The 17,063-nt window shown below is 39.2% G+C and overlaps 1 protein-coding gene across 9 annotated transcripts in view; it reads left to right on the top strand.

Annotated features, from left to right (window-relative positions):
* Window positions 1-17,063, top strand: part of Ttbk2 (tau tubulin kinase 2) — a 168,605-nt gene that overhangs the window by 104,749 nt on the left and 46,793 nt on the right. For all 9 annotated transcript variants that reach the window (XM_074065775.1, XM_074065770.1, XM_074065767.1 and 6 more), the window contains one exon: window positions 15,321-15,386. In XM_074065775.1, the coding sequence (XP_073921876.1) occupies window positions 15,321-15,386 (66 nt within the window). The remainder of the gene's footprint in view (window positions 1-15,320; window positions 15,387-17,063) is intronic.

The raw sequence follows: 17,063 nt of genomic DNA, 5'->3' as shown, positions 1-17,063 counted from the left end.
ACATTAATGCCACTTATCTTCTTTACCATTTTTTATTTTTGTTTTAGTAATGCTGGGGAATTGAACCCAGGGCTTTGCACATGCTGGGCAGACATTCTCCCATTGAGCTACTTCCTCAGCCCCAAATATTATTATTATTATTTTTTTTACTTTGGCTGTACTGGGCTTGAACTCGGGACTTTCTGCTTGTAAAGCGGCACTCTACTGCTTGAGCCACCTGAGTGGCCTGGGCCAGAACTCATTGCTTTTCTAATGAGATAAGAGTCTGGTCTAGTAGAAGCATAATATCCTTTCATGTCAGTTGAAAGGTTTGGATCACAGAGAAAAAGGCTTGAATGTATTTGTGTGGGCATCAGTACAGCTGTTTAGATGTTTTTAAATTTCCCTTAGATCTGATAACTGGAAGGGGACATACAACTTGCCCTCTTCCTACCATTGCCTGTTGAAGAGGGAAGCACTCGTTAAGAGGTTCTGAGTATTGGAGTGGCTTAGAAGGTAGAAATTTGTATAGGGTACCTCAGTTTACTTTTTTACTTTTATAGAAAAGGTCTAATTAGAGTATGGTATTGTAATTTAAGGAACCCTGTGAAGGCCACTTCTCTTGGTCACCCAAGGCATACTGAGGCTGACCTCAGTACAAAGCTTTCAACATCTATCAGCCAGAAGACTGGAAGATGCAGGTCCCATCTAGAAAGAACAAAACGTTAGGATCCTGTCTTTTAGCTAACAGCAGTCAGTCTCTTTAATAAAGCCTACCTTTTTAACAAAGAAATTATTTGTAAAGTTAGAGAAGGGCATTCAGAGGGCATTTCAGGCCAATAACAGTACCATATGGGGCAACTAGTGTTAATATTTGGAGGGAAAAATTTATGTTGAGGCCAAAGGTATAGAAAATTCTAAAAGAGAAGTTTAGAGACCACAGTAATGTCCATTTTGCTATTTCTGGAACTATAACCTTGAGCTAACAATTGGCTTACAAGGGCTGGGTCTGATGCCCTGAGGTGTGAGGTGGGGCTAGGAGCAGGACTTGTGCAAGGCACCACTCCCTCCACACACACCTGGGACAAATGACCCTGACTGCCTAGGCCTGATCCTGTGGCCTGTCGCCCCTCCCCCCTTCCTGTGTACTCTTCACGCATTTATTCTGGAGGAAGTGGCAGTGGGCCACAGCCATCACCATGTGTGGCTGGCAACCCAGGATGTGCTGAGTCCTCTCTATGGATTTTCTTAGCTATGGCAGGTGTTTTTGCTGTGTCCAGAAGCTGACATCCTGTGCATGGGTGCACCTGTTTGCTTTCCCTCCTCCCCTTGTGGGGGCAGAGTTATAGCGTGAGTGTGGCAGCTGCAGTTTTTTGTAAGCGCTTTGGTAAAGCAGCTGACTTAAAGTTACTTTAGACTGAGAGGCCTAGCAAACTAGTTGGAATAACTTAAGTCATAAGGTGCCATGCCACAAGTTTTCATGGGAGGCAGGGTCCCAGTAAGCCCAGGGAGGGGAAGGCAGACAGAGACAGAGGACATGTGGTGAGACCATAGAGGAGGCAGAAAAAGTGTGCTGACATCTTAGGTAAGGGAGGGGAAGGCAGAGCCTGGTGGCATGACACACACTTAAGGGATTAGCCATCACCTGTGCCTCCAGGTTGCTCCCATTGATTGGTACTGACAGGCTTTCAGCAAAACGAAACCTCCACTCTCTGGTTGCCGAATAAGTCTGGGGCTTGGTCTCAGCCCACAGGAAGGGAGCATGAGCTCTCCCAAAGCTGGAATTGCTTTGAGGCCAGAATTGGCAAGGAGTGGCTTGCTTAACTCCATGACAGGGAAAGTTTTTCAGGAAGATAGGAAGAGATAGGTATGGTAAGCAGTGCAAGAAGTCTGTTTACATGGGGAAGGAGGAGGTTTGGAGAGGAATTGGCTGATTTAGAAACTGGTTTACAGGCTGATAGAATCTGCGCAGGGAAACAGAAAGTACAGAGGGAGGGTTTGAAGTCAGAGAGCCGGATTTAGACGGAGGTATGAAAAGTCTTGGACATAATGGAATCTCTCCCCATCATCCTGATCGCTCACAGTAGTTATATGTCCCATAAAAGGTTGGGATCTAAAGACCCGAAAAGGGACCAGTGACTTTGGTTGTCTAAAGGATAAGTGGGCCAGATTTGAGTTCAAAAGCAGATTAAATTTTTGGTTTTATATCTGGGGTCAAACCCAGGGTGTCTAAATTATTGAGGAGGCATCTCAGTGGAGAGTCAGAAGGCAAAGAGAATGTAGAGGCACCCATTGTGTGGGACCTGGTCCTGTAATGGGGGAGGGGGGTATTATGAATCGTGGGGCATCCCTGCGTGACTCAAATACCTGAGAACAGCACAAGGCACATGAGAATCAGTTGTCACTGAGTTCTAGTGGCATGCAAGGCTGAAGGGCCGAGGGCTATGGGTCACCTGGGCCCAGGCTTTTTGACGATGGGTCTCTGAGACCCACAACAAAATGGATCCAACCCCGACAAGGAAGGGAATCCCTCCACCACCTGAGCCGTCCAGAAATAGCCAAACGGGGAGTGTTTGAAAACCCCAGAGACACCGAAGGGAGAGACCGCAAAGGGAGCCCAAGAAGGGTATGTGGACTCACCAAAGAATGTCCGGTGTTGGATGCAAGTGAGGGCGATCGGGAGGATGAGTCCTGGCCAGTCACGTCCTCAGGGTGGTCGTGGGGTGAGTTGGAATAGGGGTCCCACCACGATTACTGGGGAGACCCGATCCGAGTCACGGCACCAAAATGTAGGCAAATGTGGGCCCCAAAGTGACCACGTGGAGAGGAGTGATCTTACCAAAAGATTTTTTTATTGCCAGGTGGGAGAGGGAGAGGGCAGAGAGAGAGAGAGAGAGAGAGAGAGAGAGAGAGAGAGAGAGAGAGAGAGAGACACGACAGAGAGAGAGATGACAGAGAGAGAGAGAGAGAGAGGCAGGGGTTTAAATACCCCTCAGTGAGACTTGGCATGATCTGATTGGTTAGGATCTTATGGTTCATGCTGATTGGAGGTTGGGGCAGGAGGAGAATTCAAGCTAGACTTGAGGCAGGACGTGACCCTGGGAAACAGAAGCTTAAGGGTGCAGTAAGAACTGAAATCTATTGGCGCCATTATTGCCAACAACTCTCACTGCTTGAACTACTCCACCAGCTCTTTTTTGTGATGGGATTTTTGACACAGGGTCTCTTGAACTATTTGCATGGGGTTGGATTCAAACCTTGATCCTCCTCTCTGCCTCCTGAGTAGCTAGGATTACAGGTATGAACCATTGGTGTCCAGCTTCTTGTTTACTTTTTATGTTTAGTTTGGTTTTAACTTGGTTGCTGATTGTGATTGATTTTCATTTCTATTAGAGTAATTGTACAGAATTAAAACACTGGGATTGATTGAGCCAACTATAGAATAATAGTTATATACATAAATGCACATGGGAATCTTAAGTGCCTAGAAATTATGGGTACCTCTCTTCAGCTATAGTGATGGGCTTGTGTTAATAGATAGTAAAGCAGGTAGTGAACTTAGATTCTTTGTGTGGTTTATTAGGTTTTAATGTATTTTTGAATTTCACTTATACTCCAGTTATTGTCAAATTTTTAGTTTTTAGAACATTGCCAAGTTATTGTGTATTTACTCATAAAAGGTATTTAATGAATACATAGTATGTGTGAGATGTGGATCTAGGTGCTGGGACCACAGTGGTGAACAAACAGACAAATCAAGGCTCTTATGGAGGTTGTATTTTAATGGGGAAGACAGATAATACACAAATAAATCATTTTTTGTGATAACACACTTTTTTTGAGATGATAGGAGGTATTGAGTAGAGAACTAAATGAAATATGAGAGCAAGCCATGTGAATATCTAGAAGCCATATGAATATTCAGGCAGAGGGAACAAGTACAAAGCCCAGAAGCATTATAAGTAAAGTATGTTAAGGGATGCCTCTGTGGCTACGACATAGTAAAGAAAGGGTAAGTGGAGAGAGACAGGTTGAAGTAGTCATTGGCCCCAGATTATGTATGACTTTGTAAAAGAGATAGATTTTATTCCAACTATGATAGGAAGCTTTTCCAAAATTTTGAGCAGGGAAGTTATACAATCTGTTACATGATCTGTTAATGAACTAACAATATAAATTATATACATGAATCTAAATTGTATTTACAATATAGCTGCATGAAAATTTAACTGCCTAGAAATTGTGCAGAGCTTTCAGCTTTAGTAATATTCTTGTGCTAATTGGTAGTCAGGCAGGTAAAGAACTTAGATCCTATGTTGTTTATTGGATTTAAATACATTTACGGAATCTCATTTCTATTCCACATATCAACATTTCCACTTTTAGAACTTTTTTTTCTTTTTTAAAAATCACCCTTGGCTACTATGTAAAGAAAGGGACTATTGAGAACAAGAGCAGAATCCGAGAGACAAATTAGAAAGTTATGTCATGATCCAGGGATAGTTGAAGGTGACTGGGACCCTAGGGTAATACAGTGAAGGTGGTGAGAAATGGTCATATTTAGGATATATTTAAAAATAGATACAATAAGACTTCTGGATTGGAGATGAGATATGAAGGAAACAAGAATTAAGAACAACTCCTGCCACGCATTGCTGGCTCACACCTGTAATCCTAGCTATTTGGGAGGCTTGCAGTTTGAGATCAGCCTGGGCAAATAGTTCTCAAGACGCCATCTCCAAAATAACCAGAGCAAAAATGGACTGGAGGTGTGGCCCAAGCAGTACAGTAGCTGTTTTGAAGTGTGAAACTCTGAGTTCAAACCCTAGTCCCACCAAAAAAAAACAAAAAACAAAAAACAAATCACAGCTAGAGATATAAATTAGAGTTATTTTATTCTGATGTTTAAAAATAAATTTTATTGCTGGACACCTGTGGCTCACACCTATGATCCTAGCTATTAAAGAGGCAGAGAAGAGTATTGCAGTTTAAAGCCAGCCCCTGGGAAATAGTTCACTGAGACCCTATCTCAAAAATATCCAACACAAAACAGAGCTGGTAGAGTGGCTCAAGTGGTAGAGAGCCTGGCTTGCAAGCATGAGGTCCTGAGTTAAACCCCAGTACTGCCAAAAAAAATATTATTTTTTTAAAAATGCAACTGGATGATATCAGATATCACCTATTGAAGTATTTTAGCAATGTTGATGATAGATAGGGAAGAACCATGTGGGCCAGCCAAGATCTGTGAGGAGAATCAGCCAGTGACACAGGAAGAAAACCAAGAGTAGTATCTTGAGAATCAAATAAAGTGTTTCAGAAAGGGCTAGGTGGTTATTACCTGTGCTAAATGCTACTGAGAAGTCAAGTAAAGTGGGAACTGAGAACTGACCATTTAGATTTTCTGAAGGTGAAACCGTAGATGGCTTCAATAAGAGTGGAGCAGTGAAAACCTAGAGTGAGTTAAAGGGAGAGTTAGGGAGAGGAAGTGGAGAAGTGGAGTGTAAACATCAGGGAAGTAGTTGAAAGGACAGCAGGATCCCTTCCTCCCTCTTTTGTTTGTAAAAGATTGTATTTATTGTAGCATTCTTATGTGTACTGAGAATGAAAAGTTGATGATACAGATAAAGCAGGAACCATATAGGAGCCAACTTCTTGTGCGGCTGATAGGGGAAGAACTGGGCAGACACCAGTGGGAAGTTATCCCCTAGACAAGAGCAAGAGCATTTCTGTTACAAATAAGAGAAGGCAGAATACAGAGACGCAGGTAAAAGTGGGCACTTAGGTTTGGAAGCAGCTTTGATTTTCTCAGTAAAGAAATAGAGAAGGCCTTTTGCTGAGAGCAAAGAGTGGTATTGGAGGTTGAAGAGAACTTATGAAATAGCTAAATGAGAAAGTGAGAGAATAAACATAGTAGGGAAACAGGAGGACTGTTGGGCTGTACAACTGTTGTTTGAATAGTATAGTAACTTTAGTATGATTAGCAGTAGGGTTTATATGGTTTGTAAGTTTTTCCTCCGACTACCCTAACTGGTTTAGTCCAAGAATTGGGTTTAACTTGGAAGAGTGAATTTTTTCTTTCTTTCTTTCTTCCTTTTTTTTTTTGGTGGGACTGGGGTTTCAACTCAGCTTCATGCTTGTAAAAGCAAGTGCTCTACTACTTCAGGCACACCTCCAGTCCTTCCTTAGGTTTTTTGTTTGTTTTGTTTTTGTGGTGCTGAGAATTGAACCTAGGCCCCGGTGCATGCTAGGCAAGTGTTCTGCCACTGAGCGATACCCCCACTCTTCTCTTTAGTTATGTATAAATTGCTACTTTCTTTTAGGATTTTTATGCCGGTAGGATTTCATAGTTTTCTTTAAATCTTTTATAAAATTAACTTCATACTTTTTTGGATCATGATTATATTTGAAATAATTTTCTCATATTGTTCCAGTAATGTAAATATAGAAGTTGCCTTTGTATATTTGTTCCATATAGTACAATTTTGTATATTGCTTTCAGGAGACTTGAATTTAGTTATTTGGATTATCTAGATGCACCATGTTATCTGTAAAAATCTATATATCTTTAGTTTTGTCTTGCTATGTGGATTTTAGAAGAGTATAAAAAACACACATAATTTTTTGATACATTCTTATTTATTATTTTCCTTGCTGTTAAGAAGGAAATGTAAAACCTTGACACTACCTTAGGGGGCCATTTCAACCAAAGCTGTCTCCTACCATTGCTCATATTTAGTTTTTCTTTAGTATCAACTTATCAAGTGTTTAGAGCACTATTTCTCCAGTGATAGCCTTGTTCACAAGTTTACAAGATCCATCTCAGGCAGAAAACTTAGCAGCTCCCCACTGAGTCACAACACCCAAAGTGGGGCATCTGTGCCCAGGTTGGGGCCTGGCCCTAATTACTCCCTAGAACCTGTAGCTTTCCATGGAGCTCTGCACCTGGGGTATTGCAGCTGAATTCCCAGAGTGATGGTGCTGCCTTCATTGTTGAGGTCTTCAGGCCTCCTCAGCACGGCCTGTTTTGCAGATCCGAGTTCCTCAGAGAAGAGGCTGTTTTGGAGGCATCTGCAGGCTCTTCTGCTTCAGAATCAGCATGGTCAGCCCTACTCCGAGAGGAAGCTTAAGTTTACTCATAGTCTTGAATGCTGATGGAAAGGAAACTGGCAGGAAAAAAGTACAAATTCTCATTTTATTAAGCCCCCTGCTGTCTCCTCACCTGCTCCACTTGATAGGATTGAAGAGTTAACCCTTCATGATCTCTCTGGAGTCCCACAGCAGGCTCTCTGATCCTCATCACACCACCTCCTTAGTCTCTAGGGTTGAGCTGGCACCGAGGACCATCATGGGTCAGAGCAAGCAAGCTGCCTTGCTCCATCTGAGTGGAGGCCCATCTCCATCAGGAGATATTCCCAGTTGCATACTGGGTGAGATGAGGGGTGAGGGAGGCTAAGCTAGGTTGTGCCTTCCACAGGTAACCGTGCTGACCACTGAATTGGCTTATTTCTCAGGGCTATCTAAGTGAGTGGCATGCAACATCTGCCCTTGGCTCAGAGGAACTAGCAGACTGTATTGAAGCACAGCAGGAAAAATGAATAGCTTCTACAATCAAAAATCTAGAAATAGAAGTCTCCTTTGAGGATTTTTAAATGTTAAAAAATCACTCCTAGAACATTTGTTTGTACTTAATATTTTATGTCTTATACCAAGGAAATTTGAATGTGTCTAACTCTGCAAAAGAATACAGATCTACTAAGCAGTGACAATGTGCCCAATGTCATGCCATCCCACTCCATGTCTGCTTCAGATACACACACCATTCCTGTGTCTCATTTATTTGGTTTTTGCAGATACAACAGTCCATTGTGATTACCCCACATTTTGTAGGGTATTTTTTTAAAGAGGAAAGTTAGGTAGATTTTGTGTGTGTGTGTGTGTGTGTGTGTGTGTGTGTGTGTGTGTGTGTGACTGGTATTTGAACTCAGGGCTTCATGCTTGTAAAGCAAGCACGCTACCACTTGAGTCATCTCCATCTGAGACATTCAGATGGAGATGCCTTTAGTCCATTTGGTTCTGGTTCATTTGGAGATGAGGTCTTAAGAACTTTTTGCCCAGTCTGGCCATGAACTGCAATCCTCCTGATCTCAGCCTCTCAAGTAGCTAGGATTACAGGTGTAAGCCATCAGCATCCAGTTTAGGTAGATTTTTGGAAATAATATAAAATCCATGTGATTTTAAAATAAAATTCTATGTGATGGGAGAAGCATTGAGTGGCTCTGAGCCTAGTGTCACAAAATATTGAGACATCTGCTTGCCTGTTGCTTGGTTCACCCTGTGCTAATCTAACCTGAGATCACTCTATTCCACTGACCCATGATGTGAGTGAAGGAATACTCCTTCTCCCTATGTTTCTTTTCTTTATTTCCTTTTCCTTTTTCCCCCTCTTTTTTGACAACTGATGGGAAGTACAAGAGGAAATGAGTGCTTAGAAATCTAACATAGCGCCTGCTTAACAAGCATGAGCCCCTGAATTCCTCCTACTAAGCCCTACCTCCTAAAGGTTCCATGACCTCCCAACAGTGCCACCAAGGGTGATCAAGCCTTCACCATTTATACTTTGGGGCAGTGGAGATCTGGACAATGTTGGGAGCAGCCGTTCATGCCTGTAATTGACAGCTGCTTGGGAGGTGGAGATGTTAGGGTCATGGTTCAAGGCCAAACCAGCCAAAAACTGTAGCTCTTATTTAAAAAATAACTAAAGCAAAAAAGAGCTGACTCAAGTGGTAGAGCGCTTGTCCAGCAAACACAAGGCCCTGAAGTTCAAACCCCAGTACTGTTGTAAAAAGATAAATATCTGAACCATAATAGCACTCAGATGCAGCCTTGAATTCTTATTACAGATATCTTTCTTTTTCTTTTCTTTTTTTCTGGAGGTACTGGAATTTGAATTCAGGAAAAGAAGAATGAGTTAAATTTATAAGGTGAAAGTGTGAAGGCTTGCCTTGGTAGCTCCCTGAATCTGTTCCCTAACTCTAAAAGAAGTACCCTCAGGTCAAGAAGAAAAAAAAGAAAAGGAATTGACTAATGCAAACTGTGGAATGGAGAATATGTCCAGGGCTACATGGCCAATACAACAGCCACTTAAACATTAACTGTAACTTAAAATTCAGTCCCTCATTTGCTCTGGTCACATTTCTGCTCAATAGCCACATGTGGCTACCAGCTACTATATTAGACAGTGTAGATAGATACACAGCACTGCCAATACCATGCCAAGTTCCACTGGACAGTGTTGCTGGAGGAAGGAAAAGGGATATGATCAGGAAAGAAGGACTTACTGTGCATTACAGGTGATAATGTGTCATTTCTTAACCTACCTGGACACCATATGTGTTTTATTATTCTACCTTAAATGTATGGGATGGGTGTGGTAGTACATACTCTTGGCTGACCAAAAAGGAATAACAATTGGTCCCTTAATTTAAAAGGCTCATTAAACATTAAAATTTTTTTCATTTTATTTATCTTGAAATAGATAAATATTTATAAAAATGGGACAGTTACCATGTCCCTTTATCTAGCTTCTCATAATTATAGTGTCTTACATAGTCATTGATAATATCTTACATAGGGCATTGTCAAAACTGGGAGATTGATGTTGATACAATATTGTTGACTTGGGTACAGACTTGAATCAAATTTCAAGAGTTTTTACATATATCTTTTTGGGGGTTTGGGTGGTATAATCAGGGTATAAAATATTTTGTAATCACGAAGGGTTTGAAAGCCTCTACCATTTCACTATTAAGATGTATGATTAATCATACATCTTACAAAATTAAGAGTTGACTCTGCCCATTCATTTTTCTCTCTCCTCCTTTTAAAGTATGCCCCAGTTTCCTCAGCCCTTTAGCTGGCATCTTATACCTTAGCTCTTTGTGTCTAAGCTCTTGGAATGGTGTATTTTCTCCTGCTGCTTCCTTCCCAACCATTCAGTTAAAACTTTCAATGCTTGGGGCTGTAGTGACCTGGGTAGGAAGTATTTTAAGTTTTTTTCTCTCTTAGCTTAGCTGAATTGGAGCTACAAGTTTTTATTGCTTACTTTTCCTTGGCTAGTGGTAGAGTAGAGCTCATTCCTAGAGTACTTCCTTTCTTCTAGATTTTTCTCTTATGAGTGCATCTAGTATTCATTCTTCCCTTCATAGTCACACTGCTTCTGCACTTGACCTAGTTTCCAGGTTGGTTGGTCTCTTTCTCTTTTTCTTTCTTTTTCTCTTTCTTTCTTCCCTTCCCTTCATTTGAACAATTAAAATACTTTTCTTACTGTTCTCCCAACCTTCTCCTTCTGCTCTGTCTTTACACTTTCACCAGAGTAAACATCCTAAACAATTCCTCAGTCATCACTTAAAACTTGATGAGCCAGGTGGGTGGTACTTGAGAGGCTGAAGCAGGAGGATTGTTTGCTTGGGAAACATAGGAAGACTCATCTGAAGAAGAAGAAAAGAAAATTGATGAATTCCATTTAACTGCACATAATAAACTAAAACCTTAATGTGACATTCAAAGCCTTCCTTTAACCTAGCTCCAACCTACCTTTCCTTTATTATCACTCACCATTTGCTTCAGCCATACTAGTTTTTGTTCCCTAACACCCATTGTAGTTTCCTTCCTCTTTGTAGTAGTCACATGTTGTATATACCTTAAATGTGTTTCCTTTTTCCTATTTTAATCCAATTGGTCCTTCGAGGCCCAATATATTTTATTCAAGTACTATGTAGGTATTTATTTTTTTAAAAGCTTACTTTTAGTTTTTTTCAAGATGTTTTTAAGCATAAATTTTGGGTAAATAATATATTCATGTGACACAAAAATAAAAGAATTAAAAATTCATTAAAGTTAAAGAGTTTTGATCTTTGAAAGATACTGCTAAGCCAATGAGAAGACAAATTACAGACTGGGAATGAATATTTGCAAAACACACACTTGAATCTAGAATCTATAAACAACTCTCACAACTCAATTTAAAAAAAAAAACCAGCCCAATAAAAATGAGCAAAGGATTTGGATATATATTTCATCAAAGAAGAGGTAAAGTTGGAAAATGAGCATTTAAGAGATGCTTTGCATCATAAATTGTTAGGGAAATGCAAGTTAAAACCACTCTGTGATACCACTGTATACCAATTCGAATGGTTAAAACAAGCTGGGTGCCTGTGGCTTATGCCTGTAATTCTAGCTACTCAGGAGGCAGAGATCAGGAGACCATAGTTGAAGCCAGTCAGGACAAATAGTTCTCAAGACCCTATCTCAAAAAAACCCTTTACAAAAAGGGCTGGTGGAGTGGCTCAAGGTGTCTCTGAGTTCAAACCCCAGTCCCACAAAAAAAAAAAAAAAAAGGTTAAAACAAACCTACATAATACAAAAGACTCACGAGAGACAAAAATCAGTGGTTGCCAGTGGTGGGGTAGGGTTAGGGGATGTCTACAAAAGGGCATTCAGGGACTTCGGGGGTGATAGAAATATTCTGTTTCTCAATTGTAATAGTTACATGGTTTTATATTTTTTTCAAGACTCATAGAACTATGTATACATGAAGAATGAATTTTACTGTATGTAAATTATATCTCAATAAACCTGACTTGAAAAAAACCAAAACAGTGAAATCAGTCTCCATTTCACTCCTGCCTATCCTAAATCCACTCATTTCCTATACTGCTCCTGGTCCTTTCTTCCATCCCCTACTTTTACCCTAGGTAGCTTTACTTTTACTAGTTTCTTGAGATGTTCTTTGAGAATTTCTTTATGTGCATGTACACATGAATATTCTTACTTTTCCCTTTTTGATTCAAAAGGTAACATAATACACATTCTGTACATTTCCTTTTCTCGCTCAACAGCATATCTGGGTGATCTTTGCATGTCAGTGTATAGCGCTTTCTCTACTCCTCTGTTCCTCTCTGCACCTTTGTCCTGTAATGTGAAGAAGTCAATGTGAGCTGGGTGCTGGTGGCTCATGCCTGAATCCCTACTTGGGAAGCTGAGATCTGGAGGATTGAAGTTTAAGGCCAAGCCAGACATATAGTTCATGAAACCCGTATCTCCAAAATAAGAGCAACATGGACTGGAGGTGTGGCTCAAGTGATAAGAGTGCCTGCTTTACAAGCATGAAGCCCTGGGTTCAAGCCCAGTCCCACCCACCCACCCACCCAAACAAACACATTTGTCTAACCAGCTGATATCTCTTTACCTCAATTTCAATCTTTCCATGGTAAAAGTGAAATTAAGAGTCAGGTCTTGGGTATTTGTAAGTGGGAAGAATCTCCTGGGCTAGTCTTGGTGAGAATCCATCATAGGGAGGTCTAGATGTCCAATTAAGTTTGGACTGGACAGCAGAATGTGATAATAGGTCTGGAGAGTTTCATCCTGGCAGTTATTGGAATGAAACTGAGCAAATTTGTATACTACAAAAACAACAATATGTTAACTGAGGGCTATATAACATAATGAATATAAGTACAGCCTCTGAAATGTTATTTACTGAAAAGGATTGCTAGTAGGTTTTCATATATCCTCTTAAGTATTTTTCTTCTAGAAACAGAAATCTCTAATTTCAGAGTTCCACCAACCAAATTGAGAATATTAAATATTCCTGTTAGTCATGATGTCTTAGGAAAATATTGAGAAACCTGCAACTAAGAAAATGAAGGAGATTTTAAAAGAATGCAGAAAATTTTGATTACTGAGACTTATCACTAAGTAGAGGATACTTTCAAAATAGTTGTCTTTTTTTGGCATTACTAGAATTTGAACTCGGGGCATCATACTTAGTAGGCAAGTACTCTACACTTGAGCCACATCTCCAGCCTTTTTTCTCTGCCCATTTTGGGGATAGGATATCACTTTTGGCCCAGTCTAGCCTGAACCATGTTTCTCTTATTTTACACTTCCCGCAGAACTGTCCAACCAGGCCTACTCTTTTTTTATGTTGAGATAGAATTTTTTTTCTATCTTGTGAACTTTTTGCCTGGGCTGGCCTCAAACCATGATCCTCCCACTCTCAACCTCCCAAATAGCTAGGATTGCAAGTGTGATCCACTGGCAGTGGCCAAAATAGCCAAAACATCCAAAAAATATTTAAAGGAAGAGTAATGAAAGAAGTGAAATAGACACCTAGGTTGAATAAATTAAACACAGATTACAAAAAATAGCAAATGAAGAAAGAACACATAAACAGTTCATCTTACTCTTATGCTGTACAGCACATGATCAAAATGACTTTTGTAAGGAAGAGGGTGGAGATATATGTTTTGTTTTGTTTTGTGGTGCTGGGGATTGAACCAAGGACCTGGAGCATGTCAGGCAAGTGCTGTACTACTGATTTACACCCCTAACCTAGGATATTTTTATGTGTGTGTGTGTTTGTGTGGTACTAGAGTTTGAACTTAGGGCCTACACCTTGAGCCATTTCACCAGCCTTTTTTTTTTTTTTTTTTTTGTGATGGGTTTTTTTCAAGATAGGATCTCCTGAATTATTTGCCTGGGCTGACTTTGAACCGCAATCCTCCTGAGTAGCTAGTGTTACTAGTCTTTTTCTGACTACAAAAGAAATGCATACTGTGGGAAATTTGAAATCATAGAAAAAAACTAATGAAAATGATTGGCCAAGATCATTTTCAGGTTTGTTAGTTTTCATACTGAGCTATAGTGCCATCTGTGCACGACTCTTCAGGGGACTGACTTGAACATTTTGAAGTGGTAGAATGGAAACAGCATATGATTTTAAATTTAAAACCTTAGTTGATGCCTCAGACAAGTTATTTTTGTCCTCAGATGTAAGTAACCAAATGAGTCCTCAGACAAGTTGCTTACGTCTTAGAGACTTTTTCTATGTTTGTAAATAAGCAAGACCTTAACTCACAGACTATATCCTGTAAAATGGAAGGAAACAGCCAGTAAATGTAAAAATGTACACAAGTAGGGAATAAAGCAAAAATATAAATACAATTGATCTGGGTTAGTAAACGGTATATAAAAATACAGCAGATATGAAAACAGAGTGGCATTGTAGGTGGGAAGAGTGGTTTTTTTTTTTTTGTGGTACTGAGGTTTGAACTCAGCTTCATACTTGCTAGGCGGGCACTCTATGGCTTGAGTTACTCTCAAGTAACTCAAAATACTGAAGTATTTTACATCAGGATGATTAAGGAGGTAATATTTGAGCAGAGGCCTTAACGTAGAGTAAGAAGTGCTACTATGGGAGACATGCAATGGAAAGAATTAGCAAGTGCAGAGTTAAGCTAGGAAAGAAGAAAGTACAGTAATTTTTTATGGAATGAATCAAATGCTAGATCATAGAAAATCTTGTAGGCCAGGGCTGGAGGAGTGGCTCAAGTGTTAAGAGTGCCTGCCTAGCAAGCGTGAGGCCCTGAGTTCAAACCCCAATGCCGCCAAAAAAAAAAAAGAGAAACTCTTGTGGGACAAATAAAAAGTATTTAGGCTTTATTCAAAGTTGCACTCTCCAAGGTCTGGGATCATGTAATTTTCATGTTTGCCTTCACACCCAGTACCTGGCACATACTAAGTAACCACGAACTTGAATTTTTAATATATAAATTGCATGTATAAGGTATAAGTTGCTACCACCTTTGAATTATGTTTAATGAAATAGCCAAGATATGGGAGATTGGCATCTTATTTAGTGATTCCTCATGGTCTTACTAGATGCATATTTGTAAACAGTGCTTGAATGTTAATATATATGCATATATATATATATATATATATATATATATATATACATACATATACATATATATATATACACATACATATACATATATATGTGTGTGTCTATATATATATATATATATATATATATATACATATATATGCTGTGATGCTTGGCATGATCTGGATATCTGAAAGTTTTTAATGTTTTCTAATGTAAAGAGTTGTATATATGTCATAAATGCTACCACATATATATTAGACACACATACGTATTTTTTGTGGTATGATGTTGGGGATCAAACCCCAAGCCATGCACATGTTAGGCAAGTGTCACTGAGCCTCACCCCCAGCCCAGTGCTTTCATGTCACCATATTTAAATATGTAGGTAGAAAAAAATATATAAATTAAAGCATGAGTGTTTTTTAAAGTGTGGATTAGAGATATTTTTCTCTACCTTTTTGTAATTTCACAATAGAGAGTTAGAAATTACAATAAATGATGTTTTATTTTGACAGTAATACATGCTTTCACATTTACTTCATGTGCTCAATTGCACTGAATCTGTTGCTTTTTGAAATTGATTTGTTATTCTTGCTTGGCTTTGTTGTAGCCTCGAGCTGTGGCAGGCTTTCGAGGGACAGTTCGTTATGCATCAATCAATGCTCATCGGAACAGGGTAGGTATCTGAACTAGAGTCACATCTGTATATGCATACTGATGCCTTAAGTCACATTGACTTTTGTTTGTTTTTGGTGGGACTGGAGTTTGAACTCAGGGCTCTACCGCTTGAGCCATACCTTCAGTCCATTTTGCTTTGGTTATTTTGGAGATGGGGGTCTCTCAAGCTATTTGCCCAGCATGGCTTCGAATCACAGTCCTCCCAACTTCATCTTCCCAAGTAGTTAAGATTACAGGAGTGAGCGCCCGGCTCACGTTGACTTCTTCATATTATAGGACAAAGGTGCAGAAAGTGCTCAGGAGCAGAGAATCCCTTCTATAGCTACTATACCTGGTGGTTGTTCTCATTCTTTTTTTTGCATGGTACTGATGTTAAAGGAGTTCATAATACTAATACGTGGTAAAATGTACGATGGATAATAGATTCATGCAGCTGCATAGAAAATAAAACTGAATTTGCCAGAAAAGATAATAGCTAAGGTTGTGTCTATGGGGAGTGTCTCCTTAATTAGGTATAAATATTAAGAAACCAATATTACAATATTCTTGAAGAGGTAGAATATCTGTGTTCTGTTGCAAGAAATGTCATGTTATTAATACATAATAAAATATATCATTTTATTTAAAATATATATCTAATCTGTGATAACCTCTCCACACTTGAAGATCTCAAGTGCAGACAACTTTAAAGTGTTCACATTTGTAAATGATCACTTTCCTCTTGGATTAAATTTTTTAAAATGTCTTTCTCTTTTCTTTAGTTCTCTTTATTTACTCTGATTCTCCCTGCCCTCTCATCCTGAGCTGAAGTTACAATTTTTTAGCTTAGGATTTTTTGTTTGTTTGGTTTGATGGCACTGGGGTTTGACTCAGAGTTTCACGCTTGGTAGGCAGCCTCTTGAGCCATGCCCATGGTCCTAGTTATGAGTATGAGAGGTGGAATTTAATGGATTCTCTCTACATCTTTAAATTTGTTTGCATGGAGCTAAGAAATTTAGTAAGTGATTCCTTAATAAAGAAAAATTTTTTCCTGATACTTTTTTTTTTTAACCTTCTTCCTGTTCTGTAAAGCCAAAGTTGCCTTATTGAAAATTTGACCAGTGCTATAGATATAATAGGGAGAATATGTTGTGGTTTTATGTGCGCCAGTTAATTTGGTGTCTTATGATGTGATTATAAATTGAAATTAGTAAAGGTATTTTTATCATTGTGTGACACTCTGCCAAACATTTTAACTCTGGTTTAATCCAGTATTGCTTTATTTTGTATCTGATCAGTTATTCTGCCTCAAAAAGAAAGTTCTCTTGTTTTCCGGATAGATTCTTATAAAAGCTTAGAAATACTAGGTTTTCCAATTAACTATATTAAAGGATTATGTCAGTACTGGAATCTGTGAAATACAATGTTCTTTTCGAGATCAGAGTAAACATTTTCAGAGGTTATAATGACTACGTAAGTGTTCATATCTAAAATAGCTACTAGCCCAGTACCACTGAAAATAAGTAAATAAATAACCAAATAGCTAGAAGAAAGAGATTATAGACTTTTTAAACCTAAAATTTACTTGGTTAACCTAAATATTATTTGTTCATCTAAACTTTGTAGAGGAATTTGATAGTATGCAGTAAGCAGTTGTTCTTAATCCTCTTTTCTCCCCTCAACACACCTGAAGGTA

Source organism: Castor canadensis, chromosome 2 (genome assembly GCF_047511655.1).
Source record: "Castor canadensis chromosome 2, mCasCan1.hap1v2, whole genome shotgun sequence".
In the NCBI taxonomy this organism is placed as follows: Eukaryota; Metazoa; Chordata; class Mammalia; order Rodentia; family Castoridae; genus Castor; species Castor canadensis.
This window is presented reverse-complemented; position numbering and strand designations above follow the sequence as displayed.